A 14,218-nucleotide genomic window follows, 5' to 3' on the forward strand; every position below is an offset into this window, starting at 1 on the left:
TGTGCAGGTAAGTGGACACCAGGGGGGACGAAGTAGCCAGAGGATTTTTTTAAAATCACTACACAGCGTGGAGTCTAAAACTTAGTGTTCAATTTTTGAATTCCATGCTGTGAAGTAAATAGGATCGTTTTTAAAATCTGATCTTCGATTATTAAAAAAAAATTGCATTGACTTGCATTGGGATCAGAATTGGGATCGGGTTCAAAAGGAAAATGATCGGAAATCGGATTTTAAAAACGATCCTGAAATCTCAAGATCAGTTCAACCCTACTCTCCACCTACCAAACTGTTTTTTTAAATTTTTTCCATTCACATTGCCATATGAGGGTTTAAGCCCTTAGTTACCTTTGATGTAATATTACATCCTGAGTAAGGTAATTTGCGCACTGGGACGTAATGTTACTTAAAAAGTAAGACGTCCGCTCACTATCTAAGCGGGGGGAATGACCGCGGCATCGAAGGGGTTCTGTGATGTTTGTGCCCCCCCTCCCCTGCAGTGAGGCTGGGGAAGGGGGGTGCAGGTATCTGTAATATGCAGTCTGGGGTCTGGCCAGTGACCCCAGGCTGCCTGGAAAATTTTTTTAAAAAAATAAAGTGATTCAAAAAAATTAATACAGTTATAAAGCCCCCAAAATTCCCTTTTATCTATAGAAAATTAATTATATTAAAAATAACCTAAAAATTAATAAAAACAATACATATTTGGTATCGCCGCCATTTGTAACAACCTGTACAATAAAATGGAAACAATATTTAACGCACATAGTGAATGTTGGAAAAAAAAACGGAAAAACCTGCCGGAAGTAGTGTTTTTTCGCCATCTCACCTTACAAAAAAAAAAGTGATAAAAAATACAGATGTACCCCACAACAGTACCAATAAAAAGCACAGGTTGTTCCGCAAAAATAAGCCGTCAACCAACGCTGTCAACTAAAAAATAAAAATGTTACGCCTCTCAGAAAATGTAGAAATCATTGTTTTTATGTTACCAAATGGGTTTTTGTTCTGCAGAATTAGTATCGCATAAACAAATAATATATATGTAGTATTTCCGTAATCGTACTGACCCACAGTATAAAGGTCACATGTTACTTATGTTTTCTGCTTATGGCGAAAAATTTAAAAGGTTAAACACAATACCAGAATTGATTTATTTATTTTTTTAATTCCAGCAAGAAAGAGTTAATAAAATGTATTCAATAAGTTGTAGGCACCCAAAGATGGTGGCATTACAAAATACATTGCATCCCGCAAACAACAAGCCCTTATATGGCCACATCACTAGGAAAATAAAGAAAATATAGCATCTAGCAATGTGAAGACAAAAACCCCAAATCACCAATTTATTAGAACACAACTGGCTGCGGCAGGAGGGGAATATATAAGCTGTGCGAGCGGATATCAGCGGACACCTGAAATTTAGAGTATATGTGGGAAAATATACCAGAAGTGACCCCTTCCCTCCCACCACAGTAATAGGAAATACTGGGGAAATAGTAGGGAATTTGGTGTTTACAATGTACTCCGCACAGTTTACATATTCTCTCTTCACTATCCGCTGTGCAGTCACGTCTGGGATACTAATACTCACTACACCCCCTGATAAATTCTTTGGTGTTCACTTTTCAAAATGAGGTCACTCCTTTGGGGAATCCACTTTTCTGGCACCTTACAGGGTCCACAAACATGACATGGTGCTCAGATACCAAACATCTCAATCTCCAAAAGCCACATCACGCTCCTTCCCTTCTGCACCCTGCTGTGCACCCAAACTGCAGTTTATGCCACATGTATGACACTGGTGTACCCGGGATAACATACATAACATTGTCATGTCGGTATAAACTGATATTAGGGCACAGCCAGACACAGAAGGGAAGCAGCGCTATTTGGTTTTTGCAGCATAGATTTGGATGGTTTGGTTTTTGGACACCATAACACTTATGCAGAGTTGAAATGCCAGTAATATAGAATTCCCTGACATGTGATCCCATTTTGGAAACCACAGCCGTGAAGGATTTATCCAGGGGTACACGTAGTAGTCAATAGGGGTGCAGTTGTCCTGTGAAGGTAGGGTCCCAACCCGTCTTAGTAGAAGAATAGACTTCACACGGCTATAGTGAGATTGATCACTGTTTTATTCATAGGTGTATACAGAGTTAACGTTTTCGGTCCATTTATGATCTTCCTCAGACTCTACATAAATATGAGCATGTGTAAGGGATCGCTAGGATTGCCAGAAACGCATAAGCTTGTCTATTGATGTTTTTACTATGGATCCATGTTGGTATTAATTTTGGCATGATTTAGTTAAAGTCATATTTTATATGGCATGCTGGTGAAATATTGCCTCTGTTCACATTAGGTCCATTTAACTCCGTGCTGCAGTCCAGAGTTTCACCTTGGCAGCCCATTTTTTCATGCTCATATTTATATATTCATCTATATGGACTACAGGTAGCGCATCCCATGTGTCTGGAATTTGGCATAATCTACATAAATATAACAATGAAAATAATATAACATTACAATCTCATTACAATACGTGTGAATATCATATCTTTGAGTTCAACACCGTGAAATCAAAAAATCAAAAGTGATATAGCACGCCAATATTTATACAAATGTATAAAACTCATATATAGAGTTCCTGATATGGCGGGTCGGTGCAGTCGGGTCTTCTGTGTACTGCATTGGTTATAGTCATGGTACAAAATCATTCTAATATTATTCAAGGCAAGCAATAACTTATGCCTAGGATTGCGGTTGTGACGTCATCCTATGAATAAACTCCCCATACATGAACACACATATACATGGACATAGTTTCATCTACAGAGGTGGAGAATGTAAAAAAAAGTATGTCACATGTCGATCCGTATGGGACCTTGGTTAGCCCCAAAATGACTTTTCGCTATATCTGACTTGTAGGGCATACTAACAAGAGTTTCACGTGTTCATATATTTCCTATCATCAGAGGGCGGCCGCATCATGGTGGCGCCCATTAGCTGTGTATACAGCGCTCTTTGAGGTTTAAGATTTTTGCCCTGGTGGGGGCCGCCGTGGACCTTGGTTGGCGGTGTCCTCCGCCAGTGAGACTTGCCCCCCTCCTGGAGGTGCGCTGCAGTTTGACGGCCCCAGATTTCCCTCCTTGGTTAACGGTATGTTTCCATTACCCTTGGCTGTTCTGAGTTGATTCCCCCGTCCCCCTCGGGTCGTTGACAGCGGTGCAGTCTCCTTACTTGATTGGTAGAATCCACCTCGTTTGCACTGGTTTCCCTAGACCAGCCGTCACTCTTGGGTTCTGGCTTCATCCACCCCTCTTCTGTTACCTGCCTTCGTGGCCATCAGTTTTGCTGCTTGGGGAATGGGTAACAACTTGCTTTAGTTCTACCTCTCCGCCATTAGTTAGGTTCTTGGCAGCTCTCCAGGTATGTGCTGTGGTGTGACCCTGAGACCTGCTTTAGTGGGGTTTTTCCCATTGTTTGGTGTCACCCACTCTGGGATTAGTTTAGATTGGGGTTTATTTTTTTGTTTGTATTGTTCTGTCCCCCTTTTTTTATCGCCCTCCTCTCTCCCCCTCCCCCCTCCTTTTTTTTTTCTCTCACCCTCTGTAGGTCTCCGGCTTCCTGACATGGATTCTTTGGTGTTTTCCTCCATTAATGCTAACGGTCTTAATATCCCTGAGAAGAAATCCTCCTTGCTTCGTCTATTTTGGAGTAAGAGAACCCATGTTGCCTTTATCCAGGAGACGCTTTTACATGAAAGCGGAAGAGAAGGACTGCACATATTCTGGAGTTGTTCCTTGTTGAGGGACTTTGGGGATGGTGCCCATAGGTTTCTAGGTCACATTTTCCAGACCCCCCTTACCTGTATGCCAGTTTTCTTCCTGCTCCACCTCTCAGACTTCTCTTTCTGTGCCTATCACAGGTCATCTTTGTGGCACATGGTCAATGCTGCCAGTGCCTGCATCTTGGTGCTCTGGAAATCGTCTCACCCGCCTTCTCTTCGCCACTGGATCCACAAAGTGGAGGATATCCACAGCATGGAAGATCTCACGGCTAGAGATGAGCGAGCAGTATTCGATCGAGCAGGTTTTTGAAATACTTGTACTCGATCGAATACTACTCGTTATTCGCAGTAAAGATTCATATCAGAACCAGCGTCGATTGGCCGAATGCTATACACTGTATACACTGCATTCGGCCAATCAACGCTGGTTCTGCAGCAGGCTCGTCTTTGCTAGTCAGGAGAGCTGGCAGCTTGCGGTTATGCGGGAGCTCACTTTTTCTCATAGTAATGCATTGACCAGCGTTGATTGGCCGAATGCTATACAGTGTACAGCATTCAGCCAATCAACGCTGATTCTGCCAGAGGCTTGTCTGTGACGAGGCCGAGTCTAAGATCGGACCACAGCAGTGTTCATTGTGGTTTCAATCTTAGTCTCCGCCTCGTCACAGACGAGCCTCCGGCAGAACCAGCGTTGATTGGCCAAATGCTACAGTGTTGGCCAAAAGTATTGGCACCCCTGCAATTCTGTCAGATAATACTCATTTTCTTCCAGAAAATGATTGCAATCACAAATTCTTTGGTATTATTATCTTCATTTAATTTGTCTTCAATGGAAAACCACAAAAAGAATTGTCAAAAAGCCAAATTGGATATAATTCCACAGCAAACATAAAAAAGGGGGTGGACAAAAGTATTGGCACTGTTTGAAAAATCATGTGATGCTTCTCTAATTTGTGTAATTAACAGCACCTGTTACTTACCTGAGGCACCTAACAGGTGGTGGCAATAACTAAATCACACTTGCAGTCAGTTGAAATGGATTAAAGTTGACTCAACCATGCATGCATGGAGAAAAGAAAGAAGACCAAAGAACTGTCTGAGGACTTCAGAAGCAAAATTGTGAGGAAGCATTAGCAATCTCAAGGCTACAAGACCATCTCCAAAGACCTGAATGTTCCTATGTCTACTATGCGTAGTGTCATCAAGAAGTTTAAAGCCAATGGCACTGTGGCTAAACTCCCTAGATGTGGACGGAAAAGAAAGATTGACAAGAGATTTCATAATAAACAGTGTTACTCACCTTGCCTGGATCTGGTGTTAATCCGAGCAGGCTTGGGCCTGTATGGTAATGTCCCAGACCACATGACATCTGAGACATTACTATACAGGCCCAAAGCCTGCTAGGAGTAACATCGGATCCTGGAGAGGTAAATAACAGTGTTTATTATGTTTCTTCACCTCCCTCACCTCACCTCACCTGATTATTATACTCCAGGGTCTGAAAAGACCCCCCCCCCCCCCCCCCCCCGAGTATAATAATAGTTCAGAGGTGGCCAATGTGTGGCATAATAGAGTTGGGTGGGCAAATGTGGGTCATAATAGCTCAGTGGGCGACTGTAGGGCATAACAGGTTGCAGGTGCCGCTGTGGGACATTATGTATATATATATATTTATATATATATATATATATATATATATATAGGGTCGAGTGCGTGGAGAAGTGAGGAGTCAAAGCTGTCTGTGTTGCAAACTTTACTGAGTCAAGTCACAGCTGGAAGAAGTGGTTATGGCAGTCCAAAGGGAAGAACCAGGAAATGTGGGAAGATGTCTCCTCTAAGTAACAAAATATTACCTGCACTATATTCAGTTTAATGTTACCATTAGCCCACTTACCCCTTCCACTGCCTGATGCGGACGAACAAAAGATAAACCATACCCCCACCCCCACCCAGTATTCGGGGAGGGGGTCGCCTTTTGATCGTCCGCCTCAGGCAGCAGAGAGGCTAGGTTCACCACTGTAGAAGTGTATTCCATTCCTTCGGTCCTCCCCTAAACTAATTTCAGATTGTGCCCCCTTTTTCTTCTGTTGTTTTTTTTTTATTTCCTCCTGAACATGTAATATAGTTAAAGGTTTAAATCAAGTCCTCCCTTTTCTCAAGGCTGTACAGATTGACTTGTTTTGTACAACACATAGACATTGTATAATGACACCTGTATCAGGTGGATAGTTATCTTTTTTTATACCAGGCCCAGGATTTTCTTTGCACAGGATGGCTGTAGGGTCTGATCAGTTTAATCAAGCACCACCATTGTTTTATGGTAATCTGTGATGCAGACCGAATTTTCTTTATAAGAAAAGCCTTCTCTCACTATCATGTTTGTCTGTGTGGACGGCAGGTAACATGAACACAATCTGAAATTTTATTGAAAAATGGTTTCCACCCCAAAGATCGCTGCATTCCCCCTCTATTTCTGTGGATTGTTGTGTGAGCACCTGTGTTGGCAGCATGCAGGCGCTTCTACAAGGGGCGCTAGCTTAGTAGTTATCAGTGTATAACTGATAACTTGTATTGAGTAGAGGCCACATCAGGTCCTAGACTACTTTAACACTGTATCCAGGGGTGGATTATGATATGTATGATGTGTGGTTACCAGCAGCCCATGGCTGTAATTCTAGTCTTACACGGCCGTAATGTAAGTCCGCAAATGGTCCGCAATTGAGGCTTTTCAATTGTGGACACATTATATTCAATGTGGCCTCTTACACCACCGGATATTTTATCCGTGGTGTGGCTGGGCCGCAACCGCGGTCCGCAATTTATAACAAATGTCCATAATGGCCATGAACTGCGACACTGCACAGACTCACCAATAGAACTCTATGGGCGAGTGCGGCAGGACACGGACATCTGCGGAGTCTATGTTGCCGATCAGCAACTTGTGGACCGTACATTCAATACGGTCATGTAAAACCAGCCTAAGGGGTCCATGGCAGTGGTACATTTGCCCAATTATAATCTGACCTTGTAATCAACTGTATCTGCAGCTGATTCAGCAGGTAAAATGGGCCTCTGATCTGTAAAACCCATCCTGCCTTGCATTAGACTCTGCCCTCCAGAACGGTGTTGGATTATAGGTAAATTGTATTGCTTGCTGTCTTTGATCTGTCAGTTTCTTGAAGAATTTTTGGAATTTGTATAATAAGCAATTCCATAATTTGGGAATAGCTCAGATGGCAATTCTATTATACGTAGTATGCTCAGAGGGAATCTGGGAGCTACAAACACTGAGGCAGTGGTGTAACTAGGAATGCCAGGGCCCCAAGGTGAACAATTGACATGGCCCCCCTTGACCCCAACGACCCCCTCCCCAGTGTGGCACAAACCGTATTACTTGCACACACTATTATGCACTGCAATGGCCCCTGCACACACTATAATGCCCCATAGTGGTCCCCTGCATGCAGCATTATGTCCCATAGTGGCCCTTGCACACAATATTATGCCCCATAGTGACCCCTGCTTGCAGTATTATGTCCCATAGTGGCCCCTGAACACAGTATTATGCCCCATAGTGGCCCTTGCACACAATATTATGCCCCATAGTGACCCCTGCATGCAGTATTATGTCCCATAGTGGCCCCTGAACACAGTATTAGGCCTTGTTGTGGATCACCCATGAACAATTATTATACTGTGGGGTCTTTTTAGTCCCCAAAGTATAATGATCAGAACCCGAGAGGAGGATACAAACAAAAAATTTGTTTACCTATCTCTCCTGGCTCTGGTGCACTCCCCGCTGAATTCGGCCATCTTCAATGTTGGTCATACGTCACGTGAGCCAGGACTGTGACCCGACACATAGTGACGCAAGCCCAGCCCGCGTGGCGTCTGGGACGTCACCACACAGGCCCGAAGCCTGTCAGAGCACAGGAGACATAAGTAACAGTATTTTATATGTTTCCTCACCTCCCCTGGGCCTCCGATTGTTATATTCTGGGGTCTGAAAAGACCCCCGGGTATAATGATAGCCCACGGCCTCACTTACCGATCCCAGCTCCTGCTCACATCTGCATCCGCAGAAAGGGAAGTACAGACGGCCGTGAGCAGGGGTGGGGATTGGTAAGTAAACAGGGACAGTTACCTGCTGGGGTTATTCCAGCCTATTAAAAAAAAAAAAAAAACACATCAAGGGCCCACCAGGCCCCCTAATGTTTTGGCCCTATGGCAGCCACTCCCCTGGTAATTACGCCATTGCACTGAGGTATAAGGATTATTTCTCTGTGGACCTGATGGCTGTGCCTAATGCACATTACACATTTCTTGTCACTGACATGACTACTTATGACATCACTGGGTATTCTTGGGTGCTGCAAATATCTAGTCATGATTCTCGCTTTAACTCTTAAAGGGGTTGTCCAATTATGGACACTTATCCACAGGACAGGGAATAAGTGTGCAATTCGCTGGAGGCCAGATTGCTGGGTCCCCCGGTGATCAGAAGGATGAGGGACTAAAAGTCCTCATAAGGCTTCCATGTGAATGGAGCGCCAGTGAACTTTTGGTCCCCTATCCTCCTGATGAGTGGCGGACCTGGTGACTCTGTCTTGTGGATAGTGGATAAAGGTCTATACAAGGACAACCCCTTTAGCCTGCCTATACCCATGACAGAGACTAAATGCCTAGAAAAGTGACGAGATATGACCGGAGTCCATCATAAAGTGACAGCAAGGTAGTCTTATCTTCATAGTATCCAGTAAGGACCGCTATTACAATGGGACAGTCACATGTCTTTCCACTGACCATTAAATGTATTCAGATTTATATGGTTCGACAGTTTCCAAATGTTTGTGCCTCCTTTTGCGCTGTCCCTTTAAAGCAATGTTCAGACATGGTAGAATTACCACAGACTCTTCATCACAAATCCATGGCAGTTTGCAGCACAATATAATACATATGGATCTGAATGTAGCATGAAAATCCTGGAAGAAATATAAGCAGGCCACATATTTTAAATGCTCAGCCTGTGTAATATTCCTTTGCAAAATCTGTAGTAAAATCACCATATTTGCAGATCTTTCAGTGAATTTCCACAGATTTGAAGCCACATTTAGCCTCAGATATTTACTAGAATACGGTTTCCCTGAAAATAAGACAGCGTCTTATATTAAATTGTCGCCCTAAATATAGGACCTGTCTTATTTTCGGGGGATGTCTTATTACAACCGGCAGTCATGCCGGCACTTCCTTAGCGGAGCGTCAGCATAACTGCCGGTTGTAGGTAGTGTAGGGGGGGGAGGTATCCTACTTACCCTTCCCATCTTCTTAGCAGCGCTGGTGCTGCTGTTCGTCCTGGAAGTTGTGGGTGGGGCTTAGCGGGGCCTTCGTGGGGTGGGGCTTAGTGGGGCCATTATGGGCGGGGCTTAGCGATCCCCACTTCACTGACAGCAGGATGCCGTGCTCTGTGTGCTCTGTGCTCCGTGTGCACAGCAAAGCCGGCTGCTGTCTCTGGGATGAGCTGGGAGAGCTCATCCTACAGTAGCAGGGACAGGGGACACAACAGCAGAGGCAGCAGCCGGCTTTGCTGTGTATACGATTTTTGGGTATGCCTTATTTTCGAGGGGTGCCTTATATTAGGCAATTCAACAGAAACCCCCCGCATGCCTTACTTTTGGGGAAACGCGGTAGCTAGCATTACGGTTTCAAGCAAAAATTTTAATAAAATGAATGTTCTCATAAATGAAAAGTGACTGCACAAATGAAAACGATACAATAATCAATTATTTTGTATAAATCATTTTTATTAATAAAAAGAAACTGTAAATAAATATTCATTGCACAGAGAAGTCATAGGGCCCAATAGTAAAACTTAGTCTGAACCCTCCAGTGAGAATTCTGACAAAGTTAAGTATTGACCACCATCATTTTTACAGATGTCCTTATAGGGGAGCTCTGGTAATAGCGGATCGTGGACCCACTGTGCTACCAAACCGGTTTGGCTTGGGGCCACTTCTAAGGGCGTTGTCTAAGCAGACTCCCTGGTTTTCACCCTTTAACCCCCATACGGGGATCTGGACTTCGCTGCAGGGAGTCTGCCAGGTCGCTACCTCCTGAGGTGGTCCCGGTTTGGTAGCAGCTGACCAGGCAGGATAGAACTATGGTGCGGACACTACAGAAACAGACAAAACCTAAAATGTGATCAGAGGCATTTAAGGCAAACAGAATATGTGCACAGACTAAATACTGACAGGAATTCAGGACTGGAAACAAAGGTTCAGAATCCAGGAGAGACCTGAACATACGGATAACAGAGGCCTGGTGTAAAAGAGAAATCCAGGGAAGGACAGGTAGCAGAGATTTAGACATGGCAGAAGGCCATAGTCCACAGAGGTATTGCCTAAGCCGGATGATGTCAGCTAACCGTGGTAAAGCAGAAACTAGAAGGCCATAGGAAGCAGAGGCCCAAAGGTCAGAGGTTACAAAGGTATTCCAGAAACCTGTAGGCCACAGATAGCCGACATAATGACTTAATGAAAGGACATATGTCCAAACATGACAGGCAGAGACTAAGACATAGTACACACCTGGCACAACAAAGGACATATGCGTCCAAATCAAAAATGAAAGCATGGCAGAAGTACAACGCATCTTCACAGAAGTAAGCAACAGAAAAGTAATGTTTTCACAGAGTCAAATGCATACATGGCAGACGCCCTATGGCCGATCATCTACAATGGAAGGACCAAAGTGCAAACATGGCAGATAGAGAGTAGGATATAGTTTAGACATTACAGTCAATAGAACTAGCTTGTAAATGACAAAGACAGAAGAGCAGTATATGTGTGTCCAGTAGATCATGGTAACAGGTAACCGATCTCATTGCTCAGCCAAAGTGTGGTTAGAGATTCAGACATATACACACAGGCAGGCAGGGATTGGCAGAAAGAAGCTTTGCACTGATATCTCCTGCACTCTGGCGCACACCAGGAAAGCTAACCGAGTGCTGAATTCAGTGCACTGTTGACGTTCTAGCGGTATATAATAACTCACATCCATGAGGACGTGAAAGCGCCTCTTTAAGAAATCTCTTCCACATACTTCTAAATCTTCTGCCTACCCTAAAACAGTACAGAGCAGGGATACTTAACCCTTAAGTACTATAATGGCATCTATCATACGCCTTCCAATCTTTGTTCCCCCATAATTCCACATTCCAGTATCTGATCAGAAGCTCCACCCATATACCTTTCAAACAATAGGAACAGAGCATGTGGTGTTAATTTGGTGGAGATTTGTTCAGTGCTTTGTTCGTTATAATGACAGGAAGATCTGGCGGTGCCTCAGAGACACACGATAGTAAGTATGTAACTTTTTTTTTAATGAATATGGACATGCTGCATAACTAATTAACTCATTTAATTAATTAATTATTGTGTTTCCAGTTATAGATTAGAAACTGTGGAACTCTACACCATAATGAATATACAACCTGGTCCTTCTAGGTCTAAACCAGCCAGAAATGACTTTTTAAATTTTTTGCCTTTTACAAAGCAAAGCCAAAGCAAATGATATTGTAAGGTTTCTATATGAATGTGGAAAGTCTAAAAGCAAAATAGAGAATTGTTTTTTTGAAGTTCAAAAAAGGGGGACCATAGAGGAATCCCACAAACACCTTGATAGTACTTATGTGAGAAATCCTGACAAGGATTCTATCATTAGATTCCCATTTTTCTCCCTAACATGTAAGAATAGCCTTAAGAAAGACGATTCTACCTTTAGAAGTCTTCTCCGCGCCGCCGTTCAGTAGATATCCCAGTTCTCTTCGGTATGCAAATGAGTTCTCACAGCACTGGGGGTGGTCCCCTGCACTCAAACAGCACTGGGGGCTTCCCCAATGCTGCGAGAGAACTCTCCAGCGCCGCCTCCATCTTCTTCTGGCGCGCCTCCCCGCTGCTTCCTCTGGATCTAAATCCTAGGCATGAGCAGTCGGCTCTGCCATTGGGCCTCGGGCAGAGACAACTGTGCATGTCTGAGGCCATTTTCTTGTGGCCGCTTACACGAGTGTACCGCATGCACAGTATTCTCACGTAAGCGGCCACAAGAAAATGGCCACAGACATGCGCAGTTAGCTCTGCCTGAGGCCCAGGGGCAGAGCCGACTGCATACGCCTGGGATTTAGACCCAGAAGGTGCCGCAAGAAGAATCATCGCAGAGGACGCAATGGGGAGGCGCACCAGAAGATGATGAGGCAGCACTGGAGCGTTTTCTCGCAGCACTGGGGAAGCCCCAAGTGCTGTTTGAGAGCAGGGGACCGCCCCCAGTGCTGCAAAAAAGCTCATTAGCAGACCAAAGAGAATGGAGATATCTACCGAACTGCGGCGCGGAGAAGACTTCTAAAGGTAGGAGAATAGCCTTTCTTAAGGCTACTCCTATGTGTTAGGGAGAAAAAAAAAAATGGGATTCTAAAGATAGAATCCTTTTAACTGGCAGACCAAGGTTCTAACCTGGACCATGGCTGACAGTTGCCTGGACCCCTGTCTCCGGGCCACTTCGATATGAAACTGGTCAGGAAAAACATTAAATGTTTCAGGGTTACTTTTTACTAAACTTTTACTAAAAGTAGTTCATTACCCTGCTATGTAGAAAACTGGCTGCACTAGGGGAAGCAGAGTCCATAGAAATTTAAGGAGTTACTATTAAAGGGATTCTACCATTAAAACACTTTTTTTTCTCGTTAACACGTCTGAATAGCCTTAAGAAAGGCTATTCTTCTCCTACCTTTAGAAGTCGTCTCCAGCCCGCCGTTCGGTTAAAATCCTGGTTTTTGTCGGTATGCAAATGAATTCTTTTGCAGCACTGGGGGCGGGCCTCAGCACTCGAACAGCACTGGGGGCATCCTCAATGCTGTAAGAAAACTCTCTCTAGCAACGCCTCCATCTTCTTCAGCAACCGCCTCTTCACCCGTCTTCTTCCAGCTGGGGTCACACTGTGATGCCTGCGCATTCGGCTCTGCTATCGGGCCTCACGCATAGCCAACTGCAAATGCCGGCGGCCATTTTTTTGCGTAAGCGGCCACAAAAAAAAATGGCCGCCGGCATTTGCAGTTGGCTCTGCATGAGGCTCGATGGCAGAGCCGAATGCGCAAACATCGCAGTGTGACCCCAGCTGGAAGAAGACGAGTGAAGAGGCGGTTTCTGAAGAAGATGGGGGCATCTCTGGAGAGAGTTCTCTCTTAGCATTGGGGACGCCCGCAGTGCTGTTTGAGCGCTGAGGTCCGCCCCCAGTGCTGCGAGAGATCTCATTTGCATACCGACAAAAACAAGGATTTTAACCGAACTGCGGGCCGGAGAAGACTATTAAAGCTAGGAGAAGAATAGCCTTTCTTAAGGCTATTCTGACGTGTTAACGAGAAAAAAAAGTGTTTTAATGGTAGAATCCCTTTAAACTCAAAGCTTTAAATATTTTTTTTTACTACTATGCTACCGTGTTTCCCCAATAGTAATACACCCCCGATAGTAAGACGTAGCGGGGGTTTTAGGGAGGTCGGCTAATGTAAGACATACCCCGAAAGTAAGACATAGTGGGACTTTCGGGGTAAAAAGAATGTAAGACACTGTCTTACTTTCGGGGGGGTGTTACTACTGTATCGGGGAAACACGGGGCTCCGCTGTGCTGTGAGAGCCGGGGGGAACTCCCCGGAGAGGGAGGGGGCGTTCCCCCCGGCTCTCACAGCACAACGCTGTGAAGAAGGACTTTGCCGGCGGCCGCTTAACCCCCCGTGTGCCAGCCGCTTCTATTCATTTCAATGGCACGCTTCCATTGAAATGAATGGAAGCGCTCGGCACGCGAGGAGTTAAAGGGATTCTTCCATTAAAAGAAGTTTTTTCCTCTGACCACGTCGGAATAGCCTTAAAAAAGGCTATTCGTCTCCTACCTGTTGCCATAGCCAGCGCCGCCTTCTTCCTCAGCTGTGTCCGCCTCGTCTGTGTCCCCGTCGGGCCTCATGGATGACGCATGCGCAGTCGGCTCTAACAGGCTCTCGCAGCCAGAGCCGACTGCGCATGCGTCATCCATGAGGCCCGACGGGGACACAGACGGGGCGGACGCAGCTGAGGAAGAAGGCGGCGCTGGCTATGGCAACAGGTAGGAGACAAATAGCCTTTTTTAAGGCTATTCCGACGTGGTCAGAGGAAAGAACTTCTTTTAATGGTAGAATCCCATTAAGCGGCGGCCGCCGGCAAAGTCTGCCTGCCGCTTCCATACATTGCAATGGGAGCGCGCTACTCAAATAGTATTCGCGCATCTCTAACTTCAATTGTAAGAAGTTACAATTGAAGTTATGATTGATGATGATGATGGGGGGGGGTTGGTTTTCCCAATATAAGACATACCCCGAAAGTAAGACATAGTGGGACTTTTGGGGGT

General features: G+C 44.9%; 1 protein-coding gene across 1 annotated transcript in view; it reads right to left on the reverse strand.

Annotated features, from left to right (window-relative positions):
- Positions 1–14,218, reverse strand: part of LOC142189634 (complement factor I-like) — a 57,869-nt gene that overhangs the window by 27,057 nt on the left and 16,594 nt on the right. Inside the window, exons 3-4 of the mRNA XM_075262236.1 lie at positions 9,859–9,962; positions 8,857–8,936 (exon numbers count right to left, since the gene is read on the reverse strand). Coding sequence (XP_075118337.1) covers positions 8,857–8,936; positions 9,859–9,962 — 184 coding nt within the window. The remainder of the gene's footprint in view (positions 1–8,856; positions 8,937–9,858; positions 9,963–14,218) is intronic.

Source organism: Leptodactylus fuscus, chromosome 1, assembly GCF_031893055.1.
Source record: "Leptodactylus fuscus isolate aLepFus1 chromosome 1, aLepFus1.hap2, whole genome shotgun sequence".
NCBI classification, from domain to species: domain Eukaryota; kingdom Metazoa; phylum Chordata; class Amphibia; order Anura; family Leptodactylidae; genus Leptodactylus; species Leptodactylus fuscus.